This window comes from Chanos chanos, chromosome 5 (assembly GCF_902362185.1).
Source record: "Chanos chanos chromosome 5, fChaCha1.1, whole genome shotgun sequence".
NCBI classification, from domain to species: Eukaryota; Metazoa; Chordata; class Actinopteri; order Gonorynchiformes; family Chanidae; genus Chanos; species Chanos chanos.
The window spans coordinates 19,418,380-19,443,677 of NC_044499.1; the positions used below are offsets into that span (position 1 = coordinate 19,418,380).

Here is a 25,298-nt window from a genome sequence, read left to right on the forward strand (position 1 = left end):
CATTTTGGGGTATGTGGTATTGCCAAGCAATCTAATGCTAAAAGGTTGACAATATAGGAGAATAGTTCAGTTTCATAGAGTGGTTGTTCTTACCTGCTACAGGCTCTTTGGAGGGGAACAACTTGTTGTCAACCATCATGCTGATGTCATAGAAGACTTCCTCCTCATCTCGATCTGCATCAAGCTGTGTAAACAGTTGAAGATAACGCACGTCACAAATGTCAAGACAAATAAGGACAAACTTCCTCTGTACGTGTGTGTGTGTGTGTGCGTGTGTGTGAGCGAGTATGTGTGCATGTGTGTGCATGTGTGTGCTTGTGTGTGTGTCTGTGTGTGTCTGCAGTTGTGTGTATGTGTGTGTAGCAGAAGTTATCATTGTGGGATCAGTCCCATTCAGTTTATTGAAAAAGAGAGACCAAGCTAAATTAGTATTTCAAGATCAAACTATTCATTTTGAGTACAGTTTTACACTAATTGTGTCCGGATAAACGGATGGTGAACTTTACCAATGGAGCCTGCCCTCCATGGCAAACACAGCCCTCCACACATCTCGATCTTATATGTAACTGCTGAAACTCTCTGATAGATTAAAATCCTTGGCATAGAAGCTTCACAACATGGACTCATTCCCAAGAGCCACCGTAAAAAAAAAAAAAAGTAAACCAAAAGACAGAAAATGAGGAAAAAAAGAGAACGAAACAGAAAAAAAAAAAAAACATCTCAAGATCTGGGGAGACAGAGGAACAAACCCCCTCCAAGGTCCCCTCTGGTTGCTATGACAACCCACACAAAAAAAAAAAAGCACCACAGCTTAGCATGCTCTGCGTGGGAGTGTCCGCCAGGTCTCTGGAGGAGGTGTACCTGTTGTGCTGATAAGGTATTACTGTGATTTTGATCCCACTGATCTGGGAACTGAACAGTGGCGTTTTTAAGGCATTCCAGAATTAAGTGCATTAGACATAAGGATTTCCGCATCATGTCTCTCTGCATTTTTTCATCGTCTCACAGCAGAACGGGAGAATGTTTATGGTTTTGGCACTGCTTGCTGTGCCATTCAGAGAAATGCTAAAAGATGCTCCAGAATATCATCAATCCATATGATGCTACAATGATGAAAGCTGTGTTTCAAACCATACCCCTCAGGTGTCCTAGTTCTGCTGTCTCATCCTTTTTTTTTCTACATGATTCTGCATCAGGCTGCGATTGGACAAATAATTTTTGTATTATTTCTTTTTTTCACTCCTAAACAAAGGCACGTTACTTCAACTTTTCCTGCTCCAAATCTTGAAGACTTTGAAGAATCAAACATAATGTTTATGAATTGTTAATTAATTGGGTCTCGTGAGGCTGACGCGATCAGTAGTGATGAAAGATTAAAGAAAAAAGTAAGCCTGACCTGCTGGGAATGTAGCCTGGCACCTGGGCTCTGAAGTATTATGTATCCGTTAATAAGTTAATTTAAAGCTCATTAAAAAGTACCCATACTTTAGCACGTGGCATCAAGCCCCATGTGGTTGAAAGTGGAAGGAGGTGCTAGGTAAATTAAATTGGCCTTGTTTTTTTCCGGAACCCGGCTGGGAGTTCAGTTAGAGCCACAATAAACAATTATCTGTCTCTCCACAGTTATCTCCTTCATGTTGCTTGAAAGCTTACTCACTGGCCTTCATCGTCATAGGACTCCAAAGCATTAGTTGGCCGATTAGCGTTGCCCTCACCTCAGATCCCAGGAGCAAGTTACGTAAGCAATATCCTTTAAAGTACTCAATGTCATTTTAAATTAATTTAGCCTCTTTCATGTACTTGGTTGGAGGGGGAACTGAAGAGAAAGTTATACTGAACACAGAAAAGAAAAAAAAAAAAGTTCAGCCCATGGTTATTACGTATTTAAGATGGTTTGCAGAATGAATGTAACTGCTCCATGCAGTAAACAATAGTCCTTGTGATAACAGACGAAGGAAATACACCAGACTGTTTACGCTAGGGTCTATGGACAATAATAAGCAAAAGGCAGCCAGTCTCACCTGTCAATCACAGTTAAGTGTCTTTAACTTACATGGGCTAATGCACATTACGCACAAAGGATGACTGACAGATCTACAACACATTCTAAATGCATCCAAGGACACAACACAAGGGCATTCTTCCACCTGTATGGCTGAAGGTTCTGGAAATATTTGTACATCTTTCTAACTCAGGGTAAATTAAAAGCATTTTTGGAAGGAATCTGTCCATTAAAGGTGTAACCACATGTCACTGAGGTCATAATATTACCATGGCAACCATAAAAAGAAAAGGAAAAAAAAAAAAACCTTACATGGAAATGTTCTAAAGCATTTATAATTCCCCAGAAAACAGTGCACATTCCAGTTACACAAAGAGAATTCCTCAGACAGTATGCCAGCTCCCTCAAATGAAATGTACAGTTGTTCACTCTGTAGTTCAAAGACTCTAAAATATCGACAACAATCTTGAATGGCAGTAATTAAGAGGCTTTCTCTGAGTTCCAGCAAAAAGAATCCACAAGAATCCAGTACCTGACAACTTCTGTATCCTGTCCCACTGCTCCAAAGTGTTTAACACCTTCGTAGAAATGCCAGACTATGGCACGTGTTCCCAAAGCTGAGAGCTTGCCAAGGCCGATGAATGTTAACACTCAGAAGTTTCTCGGATACAGAACATGACTGAGCTCAACGGGCCCCTGGGAGCCCACTGAGAGAACCCACGGTTTAGGATGAGGTTTCAAAGAGTCTATCAGTGCCACATGGTCTGGCGACTAATTTGGTTTCCTTTAGAAGTTGGCGGCTTCCCTGATGGCCAAGGCCGACACACACCTAGATATGGAATCACTTCTGCAGTAGGGAAGGACAAGAGCAAGAGGCTAATGCTCTTGAAAGACTATTGGATCGATATGAAGATTTACTTCACAGTCCAACTGTCAGTTTTAATCTGGCTCCTATTTATTTAAATCACTTCAGCTTTGCTCTGAGGGGCTGGTGCCCACAAAATGAAAACAGCAGCTCTATCTTATGCGACAGACTTGATTTATCTAAGCCTGGCACTGAAGAAGCTCCTAGGAAAGCAGGCTTCGCTGTCAGCCAAAACATATGTTGCGTCACAAGGACAGACATCAAAATCGCGTGAGCCAAAACGAATAACATCTAGCAAAAAGATATTTGTGAGGAAAGGGTACGTTGAAAAGTTCACAGATGTGACAGTCTGTCACAGTAATCTGATGGAGAACGATTGAGCGCAGCATTTTATGCATAATTATCAGCTCATTATAGACCACCAAAAACGTGTATTGAAGGCTGTTTGTATGGCTCTTGGGGCGTGTTTTAATTTCCGGATGGTTTCTGAGGGACGCTCAGGTAATTATCTTGTGGTGGCAGCGTTGGTTTCCCATCTCATACCTGTCCTTCCAAATCAATGTGCCATTAGTGCCTCCAGGCGAAATCCCCCAGCAAATGTAATTAAAAGATGTTATTGGGTCTCTGAGAGATGAAAATGCTGAGTCATTCCTTACAAGAGAAGCTCTCAGAGGAAAAAAAGAAAACACTTAAATCTTCATTTTCAAAAGGGATGGGGGGAAAATATCAATTTGAGGTATTAGAGAGAAAAATTACAATGGGCTTTTTGTATGGTTTAATGTAAAGAGCAGAAAAAGAGGTGAAATGACAGTTGAGTGTTTTCAGAGAGATTATGCTGTGACATCGTATAATCTGGGCTGTGCAGTCTGAAAATCACTGCACCATGTAAAACTGCACTGTCTGACCTAACTGAAAATCAAATAAAATCAAAATGCATATATATATATATATATATATATATACACACACACACACACACATACATACATGTACAGTATATGTACGTAAGTATATATATAAGGCACATATATAGACTGTCTACTGTCTATACAGATCTAGACAGTAGACAGTCGTCTACATTCAGTGTCTCACAGGAAAACAGCCACTCATCCAGGGCTAAGACATCATCAAAAGACACCTTCGCCAGCCACTGAAGAAACACCAGGCACTGAAGGGGGAACGAGAGAGAATGTGGAAGGTGAAAACTAAGGTAGCTCCTTTGGTGATAGGAGCACTCAAGATTTGACCTCTAAGCTGGAGGAGCAGCTCCAACAGATCCCACGAAAGACAACAATGATCTCAGTGCAGAAGTGCACCATCCTAAGAACAGCAAAACTACTGCGTCCCATCCTTAAACTGCAAAGGTAAGAGGCCTGGGTCTGAGGAGGACTCCACCCACAGACAAATGCAGCTGGATGAGAAAATTAATCATGTGTGTGTGTGTGTGTGTGTGTGTGTGTGTGTGGGTGTGTGTTTCTGTCTGTCTGTGTCTGTCTGTGAGATAGATGGATGAATAGATAGATGATACATGTATCAGATACATGGATAGATAAATAGATTAGATTAATATAAAAGACAGATCTAATGAAAAACTAAGACTGAAGTGAGAGAGTGATTTAAAAAAAACAAAACTGTCTCATGGAGTGGGAGTCTCATGGAGGATTAACTGAATTTTCTGTTGCCCATTAATTACATTTTAGGTGTGTGAAAACCTTAATCTTTTCCTTGGAGACAGCTTATAATGCCATAATGACAACACTGATTTAGAAAGATTATAATCTCAGCCCAGTATGTGAGTCATTTTTCTTTGCACAAGACAGTGTGGACCAGTGTTATTATTTCGATGTTGTAGGTGAGGAAAATTGTCCTTCTTTCAGCAGCTCTCTCAAAATCAGATCAAGAGGCAAAGGTCTGGAAAGAATCATTTCACAGTAATTACAGCGGAAGATGGTCAATAATTATACATTTATTATTAACTTGTTGGTGAATGTGTGATGGTGATGATGACGTACTGGATGAGCAGGTAAAAAAAAAAAAAAAAAAAACCCACACAGATGCCTGCAAAGGCATCTTCCTATCTTCTCAACACACTGAGGAGACTGTGTTTGTTTCTGAGAAACCGTTTTTATCAAATGTTATACATCATGCATACATCAAAACACTGCAGGTAGAAAACAGCATTATTCAGGGACGGCCATAACTCATTCCCTGGCGTATTGGCCGAAGCACAGCAGGGGCAGATGTGATCTACAAGTCTTTGGCTGCCACAAGTCATAACCAATATAATACTGAATTGTTTATGCTGTTCTTATGAAAAAGAGCCAAATGGCCAATATAAATCAATGGGACTCCACACCTGCCAGTTTTTAATAAATGCTGGCAGTAGTACTGTACATCAGCATTTTACACAGCGCATTAGATACAGAGCTTGACAGAACAGTAGTTCACATGCATATTGCAAGTAATATGCAACCTTGAGTCAAGGACATTTGACATAGGCTCTCATACATTTCTGTATTTGAAGAAGCCCTGAACCAGAAGCCTGCTGCAGTTCTTGCTCTCTGTTCGAGTTAGAACATTAGAACAAAAATCAAATCGAGCTTTAGGTAACTGCACGAGATGCATAATAGTCGCTGTCTTAATCAACACCATGACACTTTTCCGTAGGAGGTGTAAACACACGGTGAATGCTAGACTGACTTTGTTCCGATTGTCATGTGAATATACACCTACTTTGAGCTGTTTGGAGCTGCATGCACTAGTCTGACAAGATCATTTTAAATTACATTTAAAAGACATGGAAGTAGCCTGTTACAATCGCCTTGTTCACTCACTTTTTAGATAATAACCGTGGTATGACATCTAAAACAAGAGCAGAATATGCATCATGCATTGCATTTGCTCCATAATTATCAACAAGGAGAACTCTGTTTAAAATAAATAATGCTTTTAAAATAAGATCATTTTATGCTGAAGTCATTTGCTGGTTTAGCAAACACTTCAAATTTAATTTTTTTTTTAAATATGGTCCTACACAGGACTGTATCCAAATGGTTGTGTAAACCCAATATAGCCAGTTTGAGCCAAGTTAACACAGGTAAATCTGCTGTGTATTTAATGAGCACAAAACACACATGTAGTAGTTTGCAATAGCCCTTTCCCTGCATACATGTTTCATAAAATCTGGTATTTTAGGGACCAAGCTGGTTCACTGTTCTCCACTCAAACTGAGCAAAACTGAGCCCCTGGTTAAAAAGGAACCAGTTCTGTTCTGAACTGGAGGACTCCATGGAAGCACACACACACTGAATCTGTTATATCAAAATATGAGTAGGAAAATGGATTTGAGATGGCTGGTGACATGAAAATCGGATTTGTAAAACCCTATTGTAAAACGACATTTTTGCCTCAAGGAAAGAAAGGGAGACAGTGAGTGAGAGAGAGAGAGAGAGAGAGAGAGAGAGAGAGAGAGAGGGAGAGAGTGAGAGAGAGGGAGAGAGCAAAAGATTATGCCGTTTTCTGGGAAATCCCAACTTCTATAATGACTGACCTTTCAGCTGCTTTTTCAGAGCTTTTGATTTACAGACACAACATCTTTACACATTACATATTTTGTCTCTCGCATTTGAACAAGCCTGAGTACAAGAGGTTTATTCTTCTTTGGTAGGTATTCAAGCACTGTACAATGGTTCTGAACAATCTGAGATATCAAATTCGGGTTGGAAGAATGGTGTATAGAATAGCTACTAGACAGCCATAGAAAAATGAGGTGACAGTGTCCAGTCTAAACAGATACATTTCCTCCCATTGCTCCAAAGAAAGCCTAAGTCTTGTCTAAGGGCTCTAATTTAAGGTTTCATTAGAAGTCTCTCAATATATCGCTGTCCAGTTCCTCTGCTCTTGAGATACATGGGAAATGTCATTGTAATTTCAAATGACAGTCAAATTGGACGCCAACCAACCATGAAGCACTAGAAAGACCGCTCCACTGATACAGAACTGAGATATTCCACACTACACACTGATGTTCCTGCTTTCCCTGAATACCAAATAAGAGACAGTATCACTGATGGTCTGACAGCTTCTTTTTTTTTCTCTCTCTTTTTTATAGGGTCTCATCGATGTTTGTGTCTGTACGTGTGTATGTGTCAGTGTAAGGGAGGCATGACAACTGATCTCATTCCTCTCTTTCTCCAGCACCGTGGGAGTCAGCTCCAATGGTCACAGCTCCATCCTCTCCATCTTCCCTGTCTTTCCCCTCCAACTCAGCATGCCCTAATAAGATGTTTCACAACTCCAAGCCCAGGGACCCACAGGGCTTCACTTATATATATATATATATATATAAAATTTTTTATCTGGTCCAGCACTAACACACTGGATACATTTGCAGAAAAAAAAACTTGGCTGACAACTTGTAGAAGGTGTGTGTGTACTACAAAATGAACAGTCCAGTGGGACCCCTGGTAGAGCAAGAGTCAGGAAACTCAGGAAACATAATGAGAGAGCTGAACCTACAGTGAAAAAATCAGGTCCACTGGGATGGATAGGGAGGAGTACTGGCTGTACCAATGGATGACATCAATCAAAATCAGAATCTCAGACCCTTCCAACCTAATAAGGAAAATCGCATAACAAAAATATGACTTCGACTGTAATAAACTTTGTGCCAAGGACATTTCAATGACAGGATTATTCCAGGAATATTATAACAATGTAAAAAAAAGTTTTGTTGTACATAACACGCTTAAAACCTTCTGCGAATTTTCATTAAAGTGCTTGGCAGCCATTTTGGAATAGATTATTTTAGGGGTATTTGAGAGATTCCACAGTCTATCCACAATCTACAAAAAATATTCTACAAACCTTGAAAAAAACCCCCAAATGAACAACAACAAAAACATACTAAAGCCCCAGCCAAATTAAAAAAAAAAAAAAAAACATTGCCCGAAAGGTTTCCAGTCCTCTCCAATCCTCTGAGGATCTCTCCCCCGGCATCTTATTTTCTTAGCTGAAATCTGGCTGTAAGAGGAATCTCACCTTTTTTGACACATGAACCCATTATAACACTTAGTAGACCATACCTCAGATGAGGTTTTTTTTTATTTTAGATCAAACATTTTTTCATCAAAATTGCTCATTTTCCCGTACCTACTCAAAATGCCTACATCAATTTATTACGCTCCAACAAAGACTGCTGTGTTGAAAGTGAATTTCCTAATGAAAGATTTTTCAAATGTCAAATCGGAGAAAAAAAAAATATCCACAAAGACCTGTTTCTTGCCAGTTTGGGGTTTTTGATGTGATTACATAATTTTTGCTGATACTGTTTTTGCTTATTCTCATCGAGCCTGGGATGACACGGCATCTTTTAATGTTGTCCTTTAACATAGTTTGTGAAGTTATTTTCAGTCAGGCAGACTGTCACTATACACTGATATTCTTACTGGATTTCAAAGACTAAACAAGAAAAAAAAATATTGGTTTCTATTCCTCTATCGAAATTATATCAAGAGTTCATAATAACAACTTAATTACAATTTTCAAACCATGTCTAGACACGGTTTAAGTTGCCCTTCAGGGGTTACTGTGAAACATTGTCGGTTGATTGAATTTCCAAAACGACATGGGCTGGATGAAAATGCATTTGACCTTTGAACTTTTTATTCAAAGCAGTCACTGCTGGAGGCGCTAAAATGGTGTTAAAAAAGCCTTTTTTTTCAGTCTGGCCCCAAAATGCCCCAAAAGCACTGATCTCTTTTCTCTATTAACCCTTGGACAGATCTGAAGTTATCTGAGTTTGAAGTCCAAAAGCCACACACAAAAAAAAACCTTTTTACAATCTGAATGTATAGTTTGTAGCCCTGTGTCTATTGACACTTTCTCTACACAGATATGAAGTTGTATTTCCCATGTTTCTTTTCTCTCTCTTTCACCTCATGTTACTCTCATATACCCTCCCTCTACCATCGCACATTTCTCTTTTATCTTTTCTTTCCACTATCAATCACTCTTTCCTTTCCCTCCAACTGTTCACCTCTCTTCTGTTCCCTCTCCATTCTCTTCTTCCTCTTTCCTGACCACAAATGAAATGATTTTTGCCTTTCTATCTAATCACACCATCAGCCTTGTGGGTGAGTTCGATGACAGCCGTGACTGACATAACACTAATAGCAATGCATGTCAATGCCCTGGAAAGTCATTTTCTCCTGACGGTGCTCACTTGAAGTGTGACTCGCTGAATAACTGCATGTCAAAACTGTTCACTTGTATGGAAAAAGTGTCCAGTCGTTTATCATGAAATGTAACATGTCCTCACAGATATCATAACGTGGATCCAAACCTTTGAGATAGACTCTCAAAACCCATGGCGTGTAAAAGAGAAGGACAACGGAAATTCTGTGTAGAAAAGAACAGACAAATGACCTTCCTTCATTCAAAGAAAATAATGTTGTCATTAACAGCCTATTGGTGTGGGCGCACTATCCTTCATTGTTGTTACCGGCTATTGAACCAGACTAATGGCAAATGGAGCAACTACAGTTCCCCTTTTTTTGTCCCCAAAAAAGAGCTTCATTGACTTTGGTTGTGTGGTAGCGGAATGTCTAGAGGGCACATTTACAAAGCATTTGCCTAATGAACAGAAATCAATCCATTTTAAGCATGGGGCAATGAACACTCTCGTCTGCAGCCCCACACAGGGATGATGAGCGTAGCAGAACCCCAGTTAGAGTAATTGGTTACGAGAGATCATATTTTATGTGTGGGGAAAAAATCATACAAATATAGATCTCTTTACTCAAGAAACCATGTAAACATGAAGTGGACATATGAATCATCAGACTGAGGTGACTGTGTGTGTGAGATGGAGAGAGAGAGAGAGAGAGAGAGAGAGCAAAAGAGACTGTGAGAGTTCGTGTGTGTATGTGCACGTGTAAGTGTATGTGTGAGTGTTTGTGAGAGACGGGGAGAAGGAGAGAGAGAGAGACAGAGAGAGAGAGAGAGCACAAATGACTGTGTGAGTCTGTTTATGTGTGCATGCGTGTACGCGCATGTGTGTGTGAGTCATAGACAAAGAGAGACTGTGTGTATATGTGGAGTAGTTATATGCATGTGTGTAGCACTTTATGTATGACGCTCAGGGCTGACCAGAGATGAACCTTATTACCACAGTTAATTGAAGGCCTGCTGTATTATTCAAATGTCAAGAAGAGGTTAAGTGGGAAAGACAGGCGTACTCCACAGCATCATTACAGACAGAATCACTGGTTAGCCATGTACTCTCTCCAGCCAGATAAGGTAATAAGACCAGTCTTCACTTTTGTCTTGTGTGATGTAGAGCTATTGTCAAATCAATAGGCAATATCCATTGTCAAGTCAATGGATGTTCAATTACTAGAATATAACAGGACAGCTCGCTACTGATTAAAATTTGAGGCTTAGTTTGATATTGGGGTTTCTATAAAGTGAGGCCAAACTCCTGAAAAATGACATGACCATTATACATAACAATTTTTTGCATCTCTCTACAACTTCTTTACAGGTTTATCTGTTCCTGCAGAAAGTTGCAGGCAGAAGCACTGCAATTACCACATTATCATTTGGAAAGTGATGCATATTTACCCCCACCAGAGAAAGAGTATAGGTTCTTGTAATTAGTGTGTACCTGTACAGGAACAGATTAAACCTGATGTAATTTGGACCAAATTCATTCATCTCAATGTGCTGTTGACACCCAGGCCTCATCTGCTATTGATCTCATTAAAGTGATTTCCAATTTCATCCACTGACAATTTAAAGGGACAAGAAGCACAATAAAACTGGAACTTTTAATCAGTTTTCTCTGGCTCCTGTTGTAAATCTTGACCCTGTTGACCAGTCAGCAAGCAGTAATTGTGAGAAGGTTGATGCAACACTCTGACTCAATCTCAGATTCCAAGGCTGCCGTGTGACTATTCGTCTTGTTGCTGCCATTTCAAAAGCTGTTTATGTATTTATGAATTCACCACCGAGGTTACACTTTCCCACAGCTTAGCAGGAAAGTCTTGTGTGAGGAAGGAGAGTGCAGGTGAGACGTTTGATAAACCACCAGAGAGACAAGTGCGCAAGCAGACACACACACGCATGCGCACACACAGACACACACACACACACACACACACACACACACACACACACACAGAGTCTGACTCCATAATGTTTGCCCTCTGTGGAATATGGGTTACTGAGGAGGTGGATGTGAAATAAACGATTTGCTTTTGTCAAGTGTGATGGTGATAATCTGTCATTCTCCCATAAACCCTGACATGTTACATGTTTATGCAGGAAACAAAGACGTGACAAAAAATGTTTGCTCTTCTGATCTGCTTTGGCTTGGATGAGTGTTTGCCCGAACGATTGCACTCTGTGATAATATGTGTTTTTCACAGCTCTGTGTCCAATACATCCATGTGGTCTGGATCAATTTGGTCTACACAGTGAGAAGAGGATAAACCATCTACCTTTTCTCCTCAGACAGACATCAGCAGGCTGATCACATACCGCCTGCACCACGTACACGTTTGCTAATCTAGCCGCAAAATCGCCTGTCTTTAGCAGGCCGACTGGAACCAGAATTACGAACCTGCCGTGTGCATAATTCAACACAAACAGAAATTAGAATGCTGGGTTTTCTTTCAATCTTTTTGTTTTCTTTTTTAAAGATATAGCTCAGTTTTCACTCTCAATATGACTATTATGTGTGCTTTCTGGAAGAAATAAATATCTAACATAAACACACATACCTCCCCCTCCCAACTCACACACACACACACACACACAAGCAAGGAGACATAGTGAGATATTCAGCTTAAAGCTCACCACATAAGTGTCTTTAAATCCACAGCGTCCAACCCACAGAATGTCACTCCGAAATGTCCATACCCTCAAAAAACTATATCTCTTTCATGCTGTGCGAAATATATGCCTCCCATGTCTGCATTAATTTCACTGTACACAGTGTTTCTGTCATAATAACCCACAATTCAACATCAAATACAGACACCAGGCTGCTATTTCAGTCTCTCTGTACCAACTCTACAATTTGAGTCCACGCTTCTCTGAAAATATACATTTAGCTCAAATATAATTTTGACTAAGAAGTCCAGACTCACCCTCCAACAATCAAAGAAAAGTAGTCCATTCCTAGAAAAAGGTTCTTCGTTGCAACAAAATTCCAGGTCTATTATTAGTCACTTGTGCATTTGACTATACAGTGCAGTGTGCAACATGAGTTTGACATTTACCATTGCTCTCTCTCTCTCTCTTATTTTTTTTTTTTTTTATGAAACCAACATTTTGTGCTCTGGAGTTCTCTCATCATTCTCTTTCATCTTTGTTTGGTTTCTATAGTTACCAGGCTTGAGGCTTAGGGACTTCTTTACACTTAATCAATTTTTACATTACGCACTCATTACTTTGGCTTAATTACTGGAGACGATCATCTGTTGGTTACACTTCCAGCTCCTCTGAGATCTGTTCGCCCATGCAAGGCAAAACAGCCATTTAATTGTAGTTGGGGGTAATTTCAAATGGTGCATGTAAATTTGAGTGATACAGATTACAATGAGCATGAAGTTGTAGATCCCCTAACATAACACTGTTTATCATAATGTGGAGCATGCACGTAAGAGCTTTTTACACTACCCCTCATAATAAACATATACTGAATGCGAATATCTCCTGAAACTCTGGAGGTGTTCACCTTGGACTGATTCGACTCATTCACTCACCTCTTAAGCCAACAGGCTTAAATATATAATGCTGCGCTATTCAGAGCTTGGGCAAAGCAAAGACCTTCAGGATGTAGTACTCTAAGTTTAACATCACTGGCCTTGAAAGAGAACACGTAGCCCTTACCGTGACAATGAGACCTTTCTCCTGGAAGTACTTGACCAGAGGGATGGCGTTCTGTTTGAAGTTGGTCAGGCGCCGTTCGGTGGCTTTGGGGTTGTCGTCCGGACGACCCTGCTGCGCGGCGCGTTTCTCCAGGCGTTCCTTCAGACGGTGGTTAGCGCAGGCCAGAAACACCACCAGGTCTGGAGTGCAGATCTGAAGAAACATTGATAAGGCAGACAGGGAATTACTGTTCCCGCTAATGCAGATATCATTGCAAACAAACAAACAAACCAACAAAATGACTTGAATCCCAATCAAGACAGAAGAAAAAAGACATGCCAGCCACAGATTCATCATGGCAGAGAGAAAAGCCATTGGGCTCTTGATTAAAGCTTTATGAAGCTGAGATGAGTCAGTTGTATATGCCAGCTGAATCCTTCCTCACTCAAAAGATATCCTGGTGATTGAGTTGCTGGTTCAAACCCTTAACTCGCATGCCTGTGTGGGGCAAATCTGTTACACATTACCCTTAACTTCTTCAGGAGTGTTGTAATACATTGCCTCTGTCTGTTCTTTTCCCATAGGGCACCCATGAGAACGTAAACTCTTCTGGTTCAACCATGTTCTTGTTAAATAATTCATACATGTTCTGAGACACGTCTGTTTCATGGAGCTGTGATCATGTCTTTATTCTGCCCTCTGCCAGATCCTGAACATGTCAGCGCTCTTCCTCTCATATGCATTGCTCTTCACATATATAAAAATAGCCGTGGTTAAGAAACAAAGAGACTGTGAAAGTGGAAAGCAGGGTCTGATTTACAATTTTTTTTTTTTTGGGTGTTTCTGTAAAGCTCACCCTTTGAAGATCACCTGCGAATAGGAAACAGACTGCTTGCACATTTTGTTTTTTCTGCACAAGCAAATGGATGTGTCATTACTGGCGTTCTTAACAAATTTGGTCGTGAGCTTAGCGATATCTATGAGGAGGGAAGACATGGTCTCTATGGTAACATGTGCACACTGTGGAGCTGATCTGTGTAGTCAGATGTCTATAACATCACAAAGGCACATCAGACTTCATGCCTCTTCAAATCTGTGTCAGCTGTGTTTACATTATAATGAGCTGCATGACACACATCCTATATAAAGAGACAAGACCTAATGACTTGTGTTTTTCACTTCTGTCATGAAAACCAAAGGGAAAAAGGTGTATTCACTGTTTCCCTTTTCTTTTTCTTCATTCAGAATGTTAGTATAATGCGCTTGAGAGAAGGAACTGAAATTTAGATTTGCTCATAACACAAATACCATCCAGATATCCACTTTGACGGCAAACAATTTCATATAAGCAACAAAATGGTTACTATTCAAAACCTGCAACTGCATTTGTTTTTCAAGGGAAAAAAATATGTTGGGAACAGGGTTCAGCAATAACCTAAAAATGAAAACTGAACTGTGAGGCAAATGGACAAGCCCTTTGTAAAAAATAATCAAAATTTAATCTTGTATTTAAAAAAGAAATAAATGAGAAAAAAAAATGATTACAGAACGTCTCATTTTATGTAGGACATGACTATAATATATTAGATGACACTACACTGACCTCATTAAAAAACAGTCCCGTGAAAAAACAGTCACATGTAAAAACCAAAGACTGACCTAAAAAGTCATCGGTGACAGCAAGTTCCCTTTTGGTGGACGTGTGCGTAATTAGCTCTTTGATATAGGCCATAACTCCCATTTAACTAATGCTCCTAGGAACATTTTAACTCTGTTTAAACCTCAGGCAATCTGTGGTGTTTGTGGCCAATCGCTCTGTCACACTGACCTTCACATTAACTGTAAGGTTTATCTTCCACAAACAATCCTTTCATTAAAAGAGAGAGCCTCCTCTCTAGCAGTCTTTTCTTTAAATCTAAAACACAGAAAAGGGGAGGAAATAGTAGGTTTATTTGCTTAAAAGTTTCCTTAAGTAGACTGAAACTATTGTTTGCAAATTCAGTTTCTATGATGTCGCTCTTCTGGGTTATTTGAACTACATCTAATATGCTTTTCAATATTTTTTGTAGACATATGTGAATTAAAAGGGGGATTCTCTCTGAACAAAGCAAAGATTCAAGATTCTCCGTGTAAACATTAGGATTTTAAGCGCCATGCTCTCTCAAGTAGTTGAAACTCAGATCCCTCGTACAAAGTGCCAGATAAGCCCAAGTCAAATGTTTACCCATTTCCTTGGCGTGTGGGATTTATTGTGTTCTAGTGAATATTTGATGAGTGCATTTCTAATTCAGTCAGAAAATAGTACAAAAGCCTCTGACAAACACCAATATCCAGAGAGTTTTTTTTTTTTTGGCTGGCACGCAGTGTGGGGAAACTGAGTTAGTCATAGCAAGGTAGTGTGAGGTAAGGATATGAAGGTGTGTTGTGCCTTTGAGGGTTGCCATAAAAAGGCTTTGCCGTGACGTTTAAAAGAGCATCACGGTCAGGGGTCTGCACAGGCGTGGAAGTCCTCAGAGATCTACCGTCCTGCTGGGCTACTGTGCACGGGACAGGCTGCAGACACAGAGCCACTGGCCCCTGGCCCCTAGAGATCTCATTTTCTGTTTTTATGTTTCTTCCACTCCCTTAACCCCCTGTTCCTCCCATCTTCCACTCTTTTTCTGTCACTGTTATTTGCTTCTCTCTCTCTCTCTCTCTCTCTCTCTCTCCCTCTCCCTGCTGTGCATTAAGCCAGTGCTGAGTTCCTGCACAGACAGAGTGACATGCTAAAGCCTGGTAAGCGTGGTCTCAGTCTCTCTGCCATATACCAGACAGACTGACTACTAATCACTCCACATCATGGCACGCTGTCAGTCACCAAAGGCTCCACTGCACTACAGCTCTTCATATCTGACAGGTTAAAATACATGTCAGATAAACATTATTTACAACATCAACCTGACATTGATTTAAAATGAACAGAACAGCCAAAGCTTAACACCTGTCAAATCCAATCCCATGTAATTATAAGTGTTGATCGTTTTCAGTCTCTGTTCATGGGTTCAATAAATTTTCAACAAAATCAACTAAATTATAGCGGTTTCAATAAGCGTGGATTTAGGTTGACTATTGCTTGTTGAAGCTTGGTCATGTTCACATAAGTAATTAAACTTGCTCTCCAGTCATTCAATAGTCTGAACTGCAAGCCCAGACCATTAACTGTAATTCTCCCATTTTTGTCATCCGATTTGTTACCACGGTGATCCACCCCATAAGCCTATGGCCGCAGACAGTAATTCATCCCGCTTTCTCAGTTGTTCAATAAATTCAAAGAACTCTCGCTCATTCTGGCTGCGCTTCTTCTTTTTTTAAACCCTGACGGTATTGAATTATATGCGCTTGCCATTTGAGATTGCTTCTCCCTGACTCAGAAATGCCTTTGGTTCAGGTATTTTGTAATCACCGAGTTATCCAGCCTAAAGCCAAAGGGATTCAATCCCCCTCACATTCTCTGCTTGTCTTATAAGTAGGTTTGAAAAAATCTTTCTCCCTGCAGAAGTTCATCATTATTCCCCCACAGTCTTCACTAACTCAATTACAGAGGCTGGACTGGGGTTTTGTCATCAGTTGCCAGGTCAACGATACATACAAAACAACGGAGGTCGCTTAACACCCACCCACCCAACCAAGCAGCTTCTGTAAGCTGCAGAACGTGTCCATCTGATGTGGATTTGTGACTGTGCCTCCCTTCTCCGTTACTGTCTTTCTGTTTTAGAGTCACCTCACACCAGCTGTCTTACTCCCATAATGGGTATGCTTGCAGAGGCAGCTGTATGGCATTAGCCAGATGGACGTTTTATTCATCCAGTTCTGAGCACTGACAAAAGGGGGGAAAAAATCCCTCTCTCTCCTGGCACATGCTGGGTGGGATGTTGGCCGTTTTCTTTCTTTCTTTCTTTCTTTCTTTCTTTCTTTCTTTCTTTCTTTCTTTCTTTCTTTTTTTTGGAACAAATCAAGCCCTATTCAATCAAAGCTGGTGGAATTTCACAATACGCTGGTGTCGTCCAGTAGGAATCTAGCTGCACAGTATGTGATGCTGCATGTGCTAGAGACAGGACATGACCATATGCCAGAACAGACCAATTGTTTTTGAGTGCTTGTCAGTGCACCGCGCTGTCAGAGAGAGAACATTCCAGAATGAAAATCGATAGGAGGGGACGGATGAGGAAAGCAGAATCTTCCAAAGCTATTACAACTAATCCTGTGCTTCGCACAAACAGAAGAGTTCAGAATCGTTGCACAAAACGTCTAGGTTTCCTTTGGCAGAGGAAGAGGAGGGGGAGGAAGAAAGGAAGAAGGAAGGAGGAGGAAGAGGTAGAAAGTGTACACAGACAGGGAAGATTTTCATGCCACCCTCAATAAGTCAATGCTGGCTAAAAGCATGGCAATAGCAAAAAAACACTCACAAGATAGAAACTGCTCTATAGACTTGTGCCACAGAAGAACAGGAAATTGTAGGAGATACACGTTAGAATAACCACTGTATTATCATTTGAAAGGACAAAAGAGTGGTATCACAAAACTTATAACATGTATCACATGAGTACACATTTATGTATCATCCAAGAGTTGCATGATGCCATTTAAAGTCTTGGATCCAAACATTCAATAGACTCTGACTCTTCACTGACTCTAACCTTAATTTACAGAGCCGAGTGCTTTCTCAACCATAAACAACATTTCCATACTAAACTTACTTTTAAACGGAAAGGAATTTCATATTGTATGTGTGTTAGCCATTAAATATGGATATCAGAGTCCAGAGTCACTGAGACAGATGGACTCAGACACTATGCATTTTAACCAGATGACACACTGTCTACAGGCCTGCTGTACACCTAGACAGCATTTCAAATGTCTTATTTTCCACTTGCAACAAGTGCAACAGCATATACCCACACAGCCGCCTGGCTGTGTCAACTGACCCTGGTGCTAATTGGTGTGAAATGAGGGTGGCTGAGACGGAGAGATATGAAGTTAAATCAGATCCCTGTAATACATTTTCCTTTTCCACCGATAAACCGAAAAACCCAGGTTACCATTTCCGCCACAGGCTACGAGCTATACAGAAACATTTGAGAGCGCCTTGGTGAATTCAGCTAGGTGGAATTATGCTCTTACCATCCCTTGGTCAGACTAAAGAGTCAGCAATAAGTTGAGACACACGAAACAGCTCCTCAGCCAAAGCCAATGACATCATTGCTTTCAGTGAGTCTGGAGGAACAATCAACCAGTGTGAACTACGTGGGGATACCGCTGAACAGTAACTCCTGCTGAATGTACTGTCTACTCCAAAAGATATCAGTATGAAACACAGAGGACAGAGGCCGCTGGTGGTGGGTTAGGTTCTCACAGATTTGAGATGGGGGCTCTCTGTATATACTGGATCCAAATTGGTTTCACTTTCACATATTTGTTCAATTTAGCAACAGCATATCTGATTAAGTATGATCAGCTAAAGATCTAAAGATAAAGATCTTCATGAGCAGCATGAAGAGTTAATTATTGTCTTCAATGTGAAATTAAAAAAAAAGGGGGAAAAAGAATCTTGTGGAAGAAATAGTACATTACAACTGTAAATATGTTCTGTAGTCACCATATCAAACTAGATTATAAAATAAACAATCACATCACAAGGATGACTGTGCCATTCCATGCCCCCCCCCCCCCCAAAGGCCTCTATAGGTAACTCCAAGCACTAATGGGCAATGAGTGGGAAAAAAAATGGTGACAAGCCTTTCAGCTTGGATCATCCACTCAGGCAATTACCCACTCAACCTTAACATAAGTTGATCTATTAACTAGCATATATTGACAGGTTCTTTATGCTGCAGCCCAGGGAAAGGATGCAGTTTAGTGGCTGGCAGTTAGTCAGAAAGGTGACACTTTTCAGTTTTTACATTTTTATAATTTTCCCCTTTTCTCCCAGTTTAAAATGCCCATTTACCTCCTAAGTCTCTCCACTTCATGTGGTAGTCACCTCAGTCACCTAAATTGCTGATATTACCACATTACATATTGCACAGTGTTTTCAAGTGGTGCAGTGCACTGGAAGGTAAGCACTTTTGCTATAACTTTTCCCATGACAGCATAGGTACCTGACCATCATCATCCATCGTGGAGTGACAGGGGTGAGAGTAACCCTGGCCAACTCACCCACCCGTGGAAAGTCAGCCAACTGTTTTACTGTAGACTTCCAGCCTTGTTTAGCTCGTGATGCAATTGGGATTTGAACTGTAAATCCCAGATGCAGGACTCTTTGCACCTTTGACCAGCTAGTTTCCAGCAAGGATAAGGTTGTCTGTTAAAATTTCTCAAGGATTATCCCCTGGTCAGTGCACTTACTACTACAAAGAAATTTGGAGATATCTCTGTACATAGGGCTTGTTTCCCTAGACATTACTAACAGTTTTATAAGAATGTTACAAGAATGCCTCATTAGAACACTGAGCCTGAGTGTTCTTCACGTTTTGTTCTTAGAATGTTCTGGGAGTAGCAGATATAACAAGTCATTCTGTCAAACTTGAATGCTGTAGAATTGCTAGGGGAGAAAACCTCTTAATAATTCAAGCCATTCTGGGCTGAATTTTATACCCTGATCATTAAGCGATAAAATTCTCAATACCTTAAAATTGTTGGTTGGAAACAATGAAGAGTGCAAAATGACGCAAGTGGCATACTATTCTGCCTTCGTAAGCAGTTTTCACACTAAGACAATCAAACCCCAGGCACTACCAATTTACACACCTCCAAAAGGCCTGAAAGTAATACATGATCAACATTAAAATTAATCCAGTCTATGCATAAAGCATTTCATCAGTCACATTTCAACAGTCTTGATTTTATTACTACCAAGGTCAAGAGATGACTCACCTGATCTTCAAAGGAGAGAGCCTGTCCGACATCTCGAGGAAACCCATCTATGACTATGCCAGTTGCATCTGGGATCTTCATAATCTTCTGCTTGATCTCAGTTATGGTTGTTTCCTGTTGGGGAAAAAAACAGTTTTCACAGTGAGATATATTAAAAAACGATCAGAGAGTTAGACTCCCATCTGATTTGCCTTTTAAACGAAAGTTGATGATTTATGCATTAGCATAAGATTTCGCAAGTTAGCATGTTTGGTCTGAAACAGAGAGATGACATTTTAATATTGTTTCTTCCACATTCGCAAAAAAAAAAAGCTAGGGGCAGAAAGCGCGCAGGCTGGAGCATCTCTAATGACGCCTATTGCATCATTTAAAATTGGAACGTGCGGCCAGTTAGAGCCCAATCTAAAAATATCCACAACGTCAGTCATCTTTCGGCCTTTAGTTACAACCCCCAACCCCCCGCCTACCCCCCCACCCGCAGGGATGTAATCTGCACAACCAAATGCTCCCTTTGCTTCAGGCCAACAGAACATATACATACATTACTCTTTCTTAAGGACATATACTGTGCTGCCTGAACCATTTAGTGCAAGAATGTTCATGAACAAAGCTATTCGATTTTGCTTGTTCTAAAGGGTTTATGTCAAATCCTTTAACATTCTCCCTCCATAAAATTTGCACTCATACATGTTTCCATTCAATTTTAATACTCAGAGAAATATAAATTTCTCTATCTGGTTTTATTTTATTTCTCTATCTGGCAGTTTTATTTTTTGTCTATCTGGTTTCTAATCTCGTGCTGACAGTGTCTGTGTATTATCATTGTTATCTGGCATCTGAGGAAATTCACTTTCTCTTATTCTGGATGACCAGGATTACTTTCTGTTGGATTGTTGTAGTTTGTATCCAACACTGATATAAATCTTTCAACAGGTATGTCATCTTATCCCACTTTCTTGTCAAAGTTATACAAGAGGATCCAGCATTCAGCTGAGAAAAGTCAACGCCCAGGGAGCAGTTTTATTTTTTGTCTATCCTTGTAAGAACAAAAGGTTTGTGTTTCTTCTGACCAAACCTGCCTATTGTGATTGTATCAGATCTGCTGTTATCCAAGGATTTCATAAATATATGCGATACTGAGGAAAACACACTGTTGTGGCCACATTATCAAAGTTGTGGATGCATTGTGATAGACAATGTAGGACTTCACGGTGATGTGAGAACAGGTTCTGCTTTAAACCCTCTTCATGTGATAGTGCTCCTCCTTATTCAGTCAAAGATACAGGCAGTCCTGCATGTAACATTACTCAAATATTGGCATTGTAAAAGGGCTGTCTTTTTTTTTTTGTTGCTATTACAAATGTTCAAGATTCGTCCACTATTGCTTCAAATCAAGGGGAGGTTTTGTCTAGCCTTTCCCACAGTGTTCCTGTGAATCCACTGAATTCAAATGTGAGTCATCATTTCTCTGCAGACTTCAGAAAAGGGGTGTTAGTGATATTTCAAACAACGATCGTGTCCGCATGTACAGCATTATTTCAAAGTTTCTGCCCCCTTAAGTCACTCAAAATGATATTTTTACACAACGACAAACACGTTTCTAGAACCATCCAACCACCACATCATTATACCCTGTGAGTTATTGGCCCATTTTCACCTAGAATAATCATTACTGAACACATATTTTATAACCACCCCACTGTCCAACATCCTCCATAGAAAGGATGTAACAAATTAACCTTATATGCATGCTGCGCACATGTTCTTTCCCATAGGGACATTAAGGGCAATGACTGAATGATTTTTCTACACCTGTGGAGCAAGTTCCCCATTGGTGATGATCCTGGCGATGAGGCTCCATTTCCTGTTGCTGGTGGCGTTATGAATCATCTTCTTCCTGAGCAGCTCCCCGACGGAGACGTACTCAAAGCCGTAACGCTCGGCAATCTTCAGGCTCTGTGTGCCTTTTCCACTCCCTGGACCACCTGAACACACGGGAGGTGTCAGAGAAGGTCATGTCATATAGATTTCACAGACACAGAAGGAGCAGTGGTGTGGCTGAACAAATTACTGGCTCGAGTGCTGAAACATAACATTTTAAGTAATATCAAGCCAACTGTAAAGTGGAGAAGTTTAACAGCTACTTCGTTAGAACGTATTTGGGTTGGTAATCTTGTTCCTGCTCCAAATGAGGTTTAGAAGGACATTTCAAATGTGTTCTCTTAAAAATCGAATATTTTAAGACTTAAGACTTAATACTGCAAACATGCGTCTTCTAGACAACGTACGATTGGTCCAGAGATTATTCTTCAAAGCATACATTTATGAAATGAATTGTTTTCTCCACTGATATCAAACAGAAAGCTGGGGGTGTAAAACAGAGAGGACACTTAGTCTAGTGAGATGTGAACGATGAAATAATAACAGTGGAGATCAAAACTGACACAGGCACAGGCAATAAAGCTTTCATGGAAATAAAGCATTAATATGTAGATCAGGAACAATACAAATCATTACTAAATGAAGAACCTTTTAAAGCATCACCTAAATGATCTGAACTGGAAAAAGGAAACATTTCTCTCTTGCTCAAAAAATATTTTCATCCTTGGTAACCCTCTCCTAATTAAATGGGGACAGATATGACACAAGGTTAAAAACAGACCAAGGAAATCAGATGGGAATTTATCACTGGTGTACCATGCATACACATTAGTGATAATCCCACATGGGAAATAATTATCTCAAATCTTTAAAACTGTCCAAAAAATTTAAATACTTTTGAGAACCCCCCCCCCCTCTCTCTCTCTCACACACACACACACACACACACACACCTCCCCTAGTTTCTCATCCAGTGCCAGATGTGAGCCTCAGGAGGGATACATGCAAATGGGGCTCAGGGATTACTGTAATTATCAGGAATGCCTGTGGCTACAGTAGGTGGAGAGACATTATGAGATTATAAACTGTGATCTTACCGATGATGAGGATAACTTTGGGCCTGGGTCTTGACGGGTCAAACACTTCATACTCCTCAATGAGCTCTGCAGTCTCTGACAGGTCCGAGTCGCTCTCTATGGAGAACTGGTTGATGGGCGGGAGACGGTCGTACCTCCGGTAGGGGAAGTTGGGACTATCTGGCAAGACTGAAGGGGACAGAACCATATAGATGACATAGTAAGGACAAGAGAAATGGAAACTGAAATGTCCCAGTGAGAGACATTTAGGAGCAGGTGCTGTGGTCAGACTTCTGTGGTATAAATTCTACGAATAAAACCAAGAGAAGAGCTTGGTAGCATAAACAGGTAAACATTGTAAACATGTAAACATTACTGTGATCTTCTCTTGGTTTTATTTGTACAATTCAAATGCAAGAGGTATTGCGATTAGCTGCATAAAACTCAACATGCAACTGATTATCTCATGGTAAGTATAAGCAGAGCAGGTTAAAAAGCAATATTTAATAAGGTTTAATACTGTTCACTTCTAATATCTATTAGGTTATACACATACTTATAAGGGAACATGAGAGTTGGGATTCTGTGACAGCTTGGAAAATAACATTATAGACATAGCTATGAGACAAGAATTTTGTTAGCTACAAGCTGTCAGCCAGCATAAAAGCTCTATTCTCAACCCACACATCAGATTAGATTTAGGTTAGAAACATCCATTGTTGCCATTCTTTTGTAGCAAAACAAAATAAGAACAAGATCAACACTTTTGTTGAGTGCTGTTGTACTCAGCCTAAACATATGGTGCAGCTTTGTTCATGATTTGTTCATGATATCCTTGTTATGTAGTCAACATTTATGAACATCATAAAGTATTAATGGCTAAGGACAGTTTACCATCATATGAGAGTCATGTCATGTATCACAACAAGGAAGCTGCATATCAAGTACCAACAAAATGAAATCTAATTATGAATGAGCACCCATTGATCACTATGAAATAAAAAGAATGGGGAATATTAAGATTAGGTAAATATGCACAGTTTCCTGATGTTTGTGATTAGTTATCTTGACATATTTCTGGGGTGTTCTGCTGTGGTAATGATTACAAAAGGACAGACCAAAGGTCGGTTAGCAGGACGCAGTGGTCAACCAATAAAATGCTCCGTGTCCTTGACCGTAGTCTCAATTATCTAAAAGCCCAGAGTATGGTGATAGATTTCCTTTGCAAATTGTGGAGCACTTTGCATTTATTTTACTATCTCTGTACCCTCAAGTACAAATAAAAGGAAATACGTATTTGTGGCAGCTCTGCTCTACAAACTGATAACTACACAGCATCCTAGTGATGTTGAGACAATTGAACTTTGCATATCATCAGAGGTAAATTCAGCTACAGTCAGAGCCAGGCACTGACATTCTTTGTTTCCTGTATCGTTTCTAACTCACCGTTACGGAAAAACGATCTCCGTGATTGGCCACCATTAAGTGGTGGCAGTGACTTTTTCTCCTGGCCCACAAAAGTGTCCCATCGCACTTTGTCTGTTCCTCCCAACTCCCTAACCTTCTTCAGACAGGTTTCCAGGTAGTCTATTGGGTCATCCGGTCGGTAGTACATTAAGCCTGTCAGCAAGCTCTAGAGAAAGACAAACACAAAGACCAAGATGTGACAGTTTTTTGAAATGAAAGTATCTGATTGAGAAAGCTTATTAAGATTGTGCTTGAAGAGGATTTGCATCCCTGGTTTGGTGCCACCTAAGAACATAAACATGCCACCCTGTATCTATGCATATTGGACTGCACTACTGTAGACAAAAAAACAACAACAAAGAGTTTGAGGACAAAATTTAGGGATAGAGGATTGTAAATTGTTACGATTATAAATTGTTGTGATTATAAATTGTTACACAAATACTGGCAGGGGAGTTTAAACGATAAACTGGTGAAAAAGAAAGCCCGAGAATCTATGCATACATTTAGCCTAGTACACATAAAATATCACTGGCGGTCTGTAATAAATTACATAAAACGAATATTGAGCACGTTAATAATTATGTTTTTTTAGGACAACAAATTGTCAAGTGGTCACAAAATCGATACATGATGTGCAAGCTGGCTTTCCTCTAAAATCTCCCGAACAACACCCAGGTTCAAGTAAAGTTTGGGAAGACATGAAGAGACAATAACGAGTTCCTGCTACCATTACTGTAAATATCCGTGTGTGTCGTTTTACCCGCCTATACAGTCAACTTGCTGCTCGGTTAAGTCATTAATAACCCTATACTCTTGTGTCATTAATTTGACACGCATAACTTGATTCCGTGACGACACTTCATATTCCAATACAGCATTTCATATTTTCATCGAAAGAATATCACTCTTAGTTATGAACAATTAAAAAATGAACCCTCCGTATCATAACCTGCTCACTACATGCGTAATGTACGAATCTGTCCATTTCGTCAAAAACATTCCTAAGGTGTGTATTGTTATCGTGTACGTGTATGCAGAAAACTAGTTTAAGATTAATATGATATTGTGTCAAGTGTATCATATTTGATATGTTAAACACGCGATAAACAATGTTTACAGTCATATAAAATGTATGAATCATTGTAGCGCATCTCACCTCGAACAACTGTGGTATCTCTCTTCTTGAGAGATACTCCTTGGCATCGTTGGTATTCAT

At 40.1% G+C, this 25,298-nt stretch overlaps 1 protein-coding gene across 1 annotated transcript in view; it reads right to left on the reverse strand.

Annotated features, from left to right (window-relative positions):
• The window catches only part of ak5 (adenylate kinase 5), a 42,648-nt gene extending 17,350 nt beyond the window's left edge, over positions 1–25,298 (reverse strand). Inside the window, exons 1-7 of the mRNA XM_030775699.1 lie at positions 25,239–25,298; positions 24,059–24,245; positions 22,634–22,801; positions 21,468–21,640; positions 19,656–19,769; positions 12,765–12,956; positions 94–184 (exon numbers count right to left, since the gene is read on the reverse strand). Coding sequence (XP_030631559.1) covers positions 94–184; positions 12,765–12,956; positions 19,656–19,769; positions 21,468–21,640; positions 22,634–22,801; positions 24,059–24,245; positions 25,239–25,298 — 985 coding nt within the window. The remainder of the gene's footprint in view (positions 1–93; positions 185–12,764; positions 12,957–19,655; positions 19,770–21,467; positions 21,641–22,633; positions 22,802–24,058; positions 24,246–25,238) is intronic.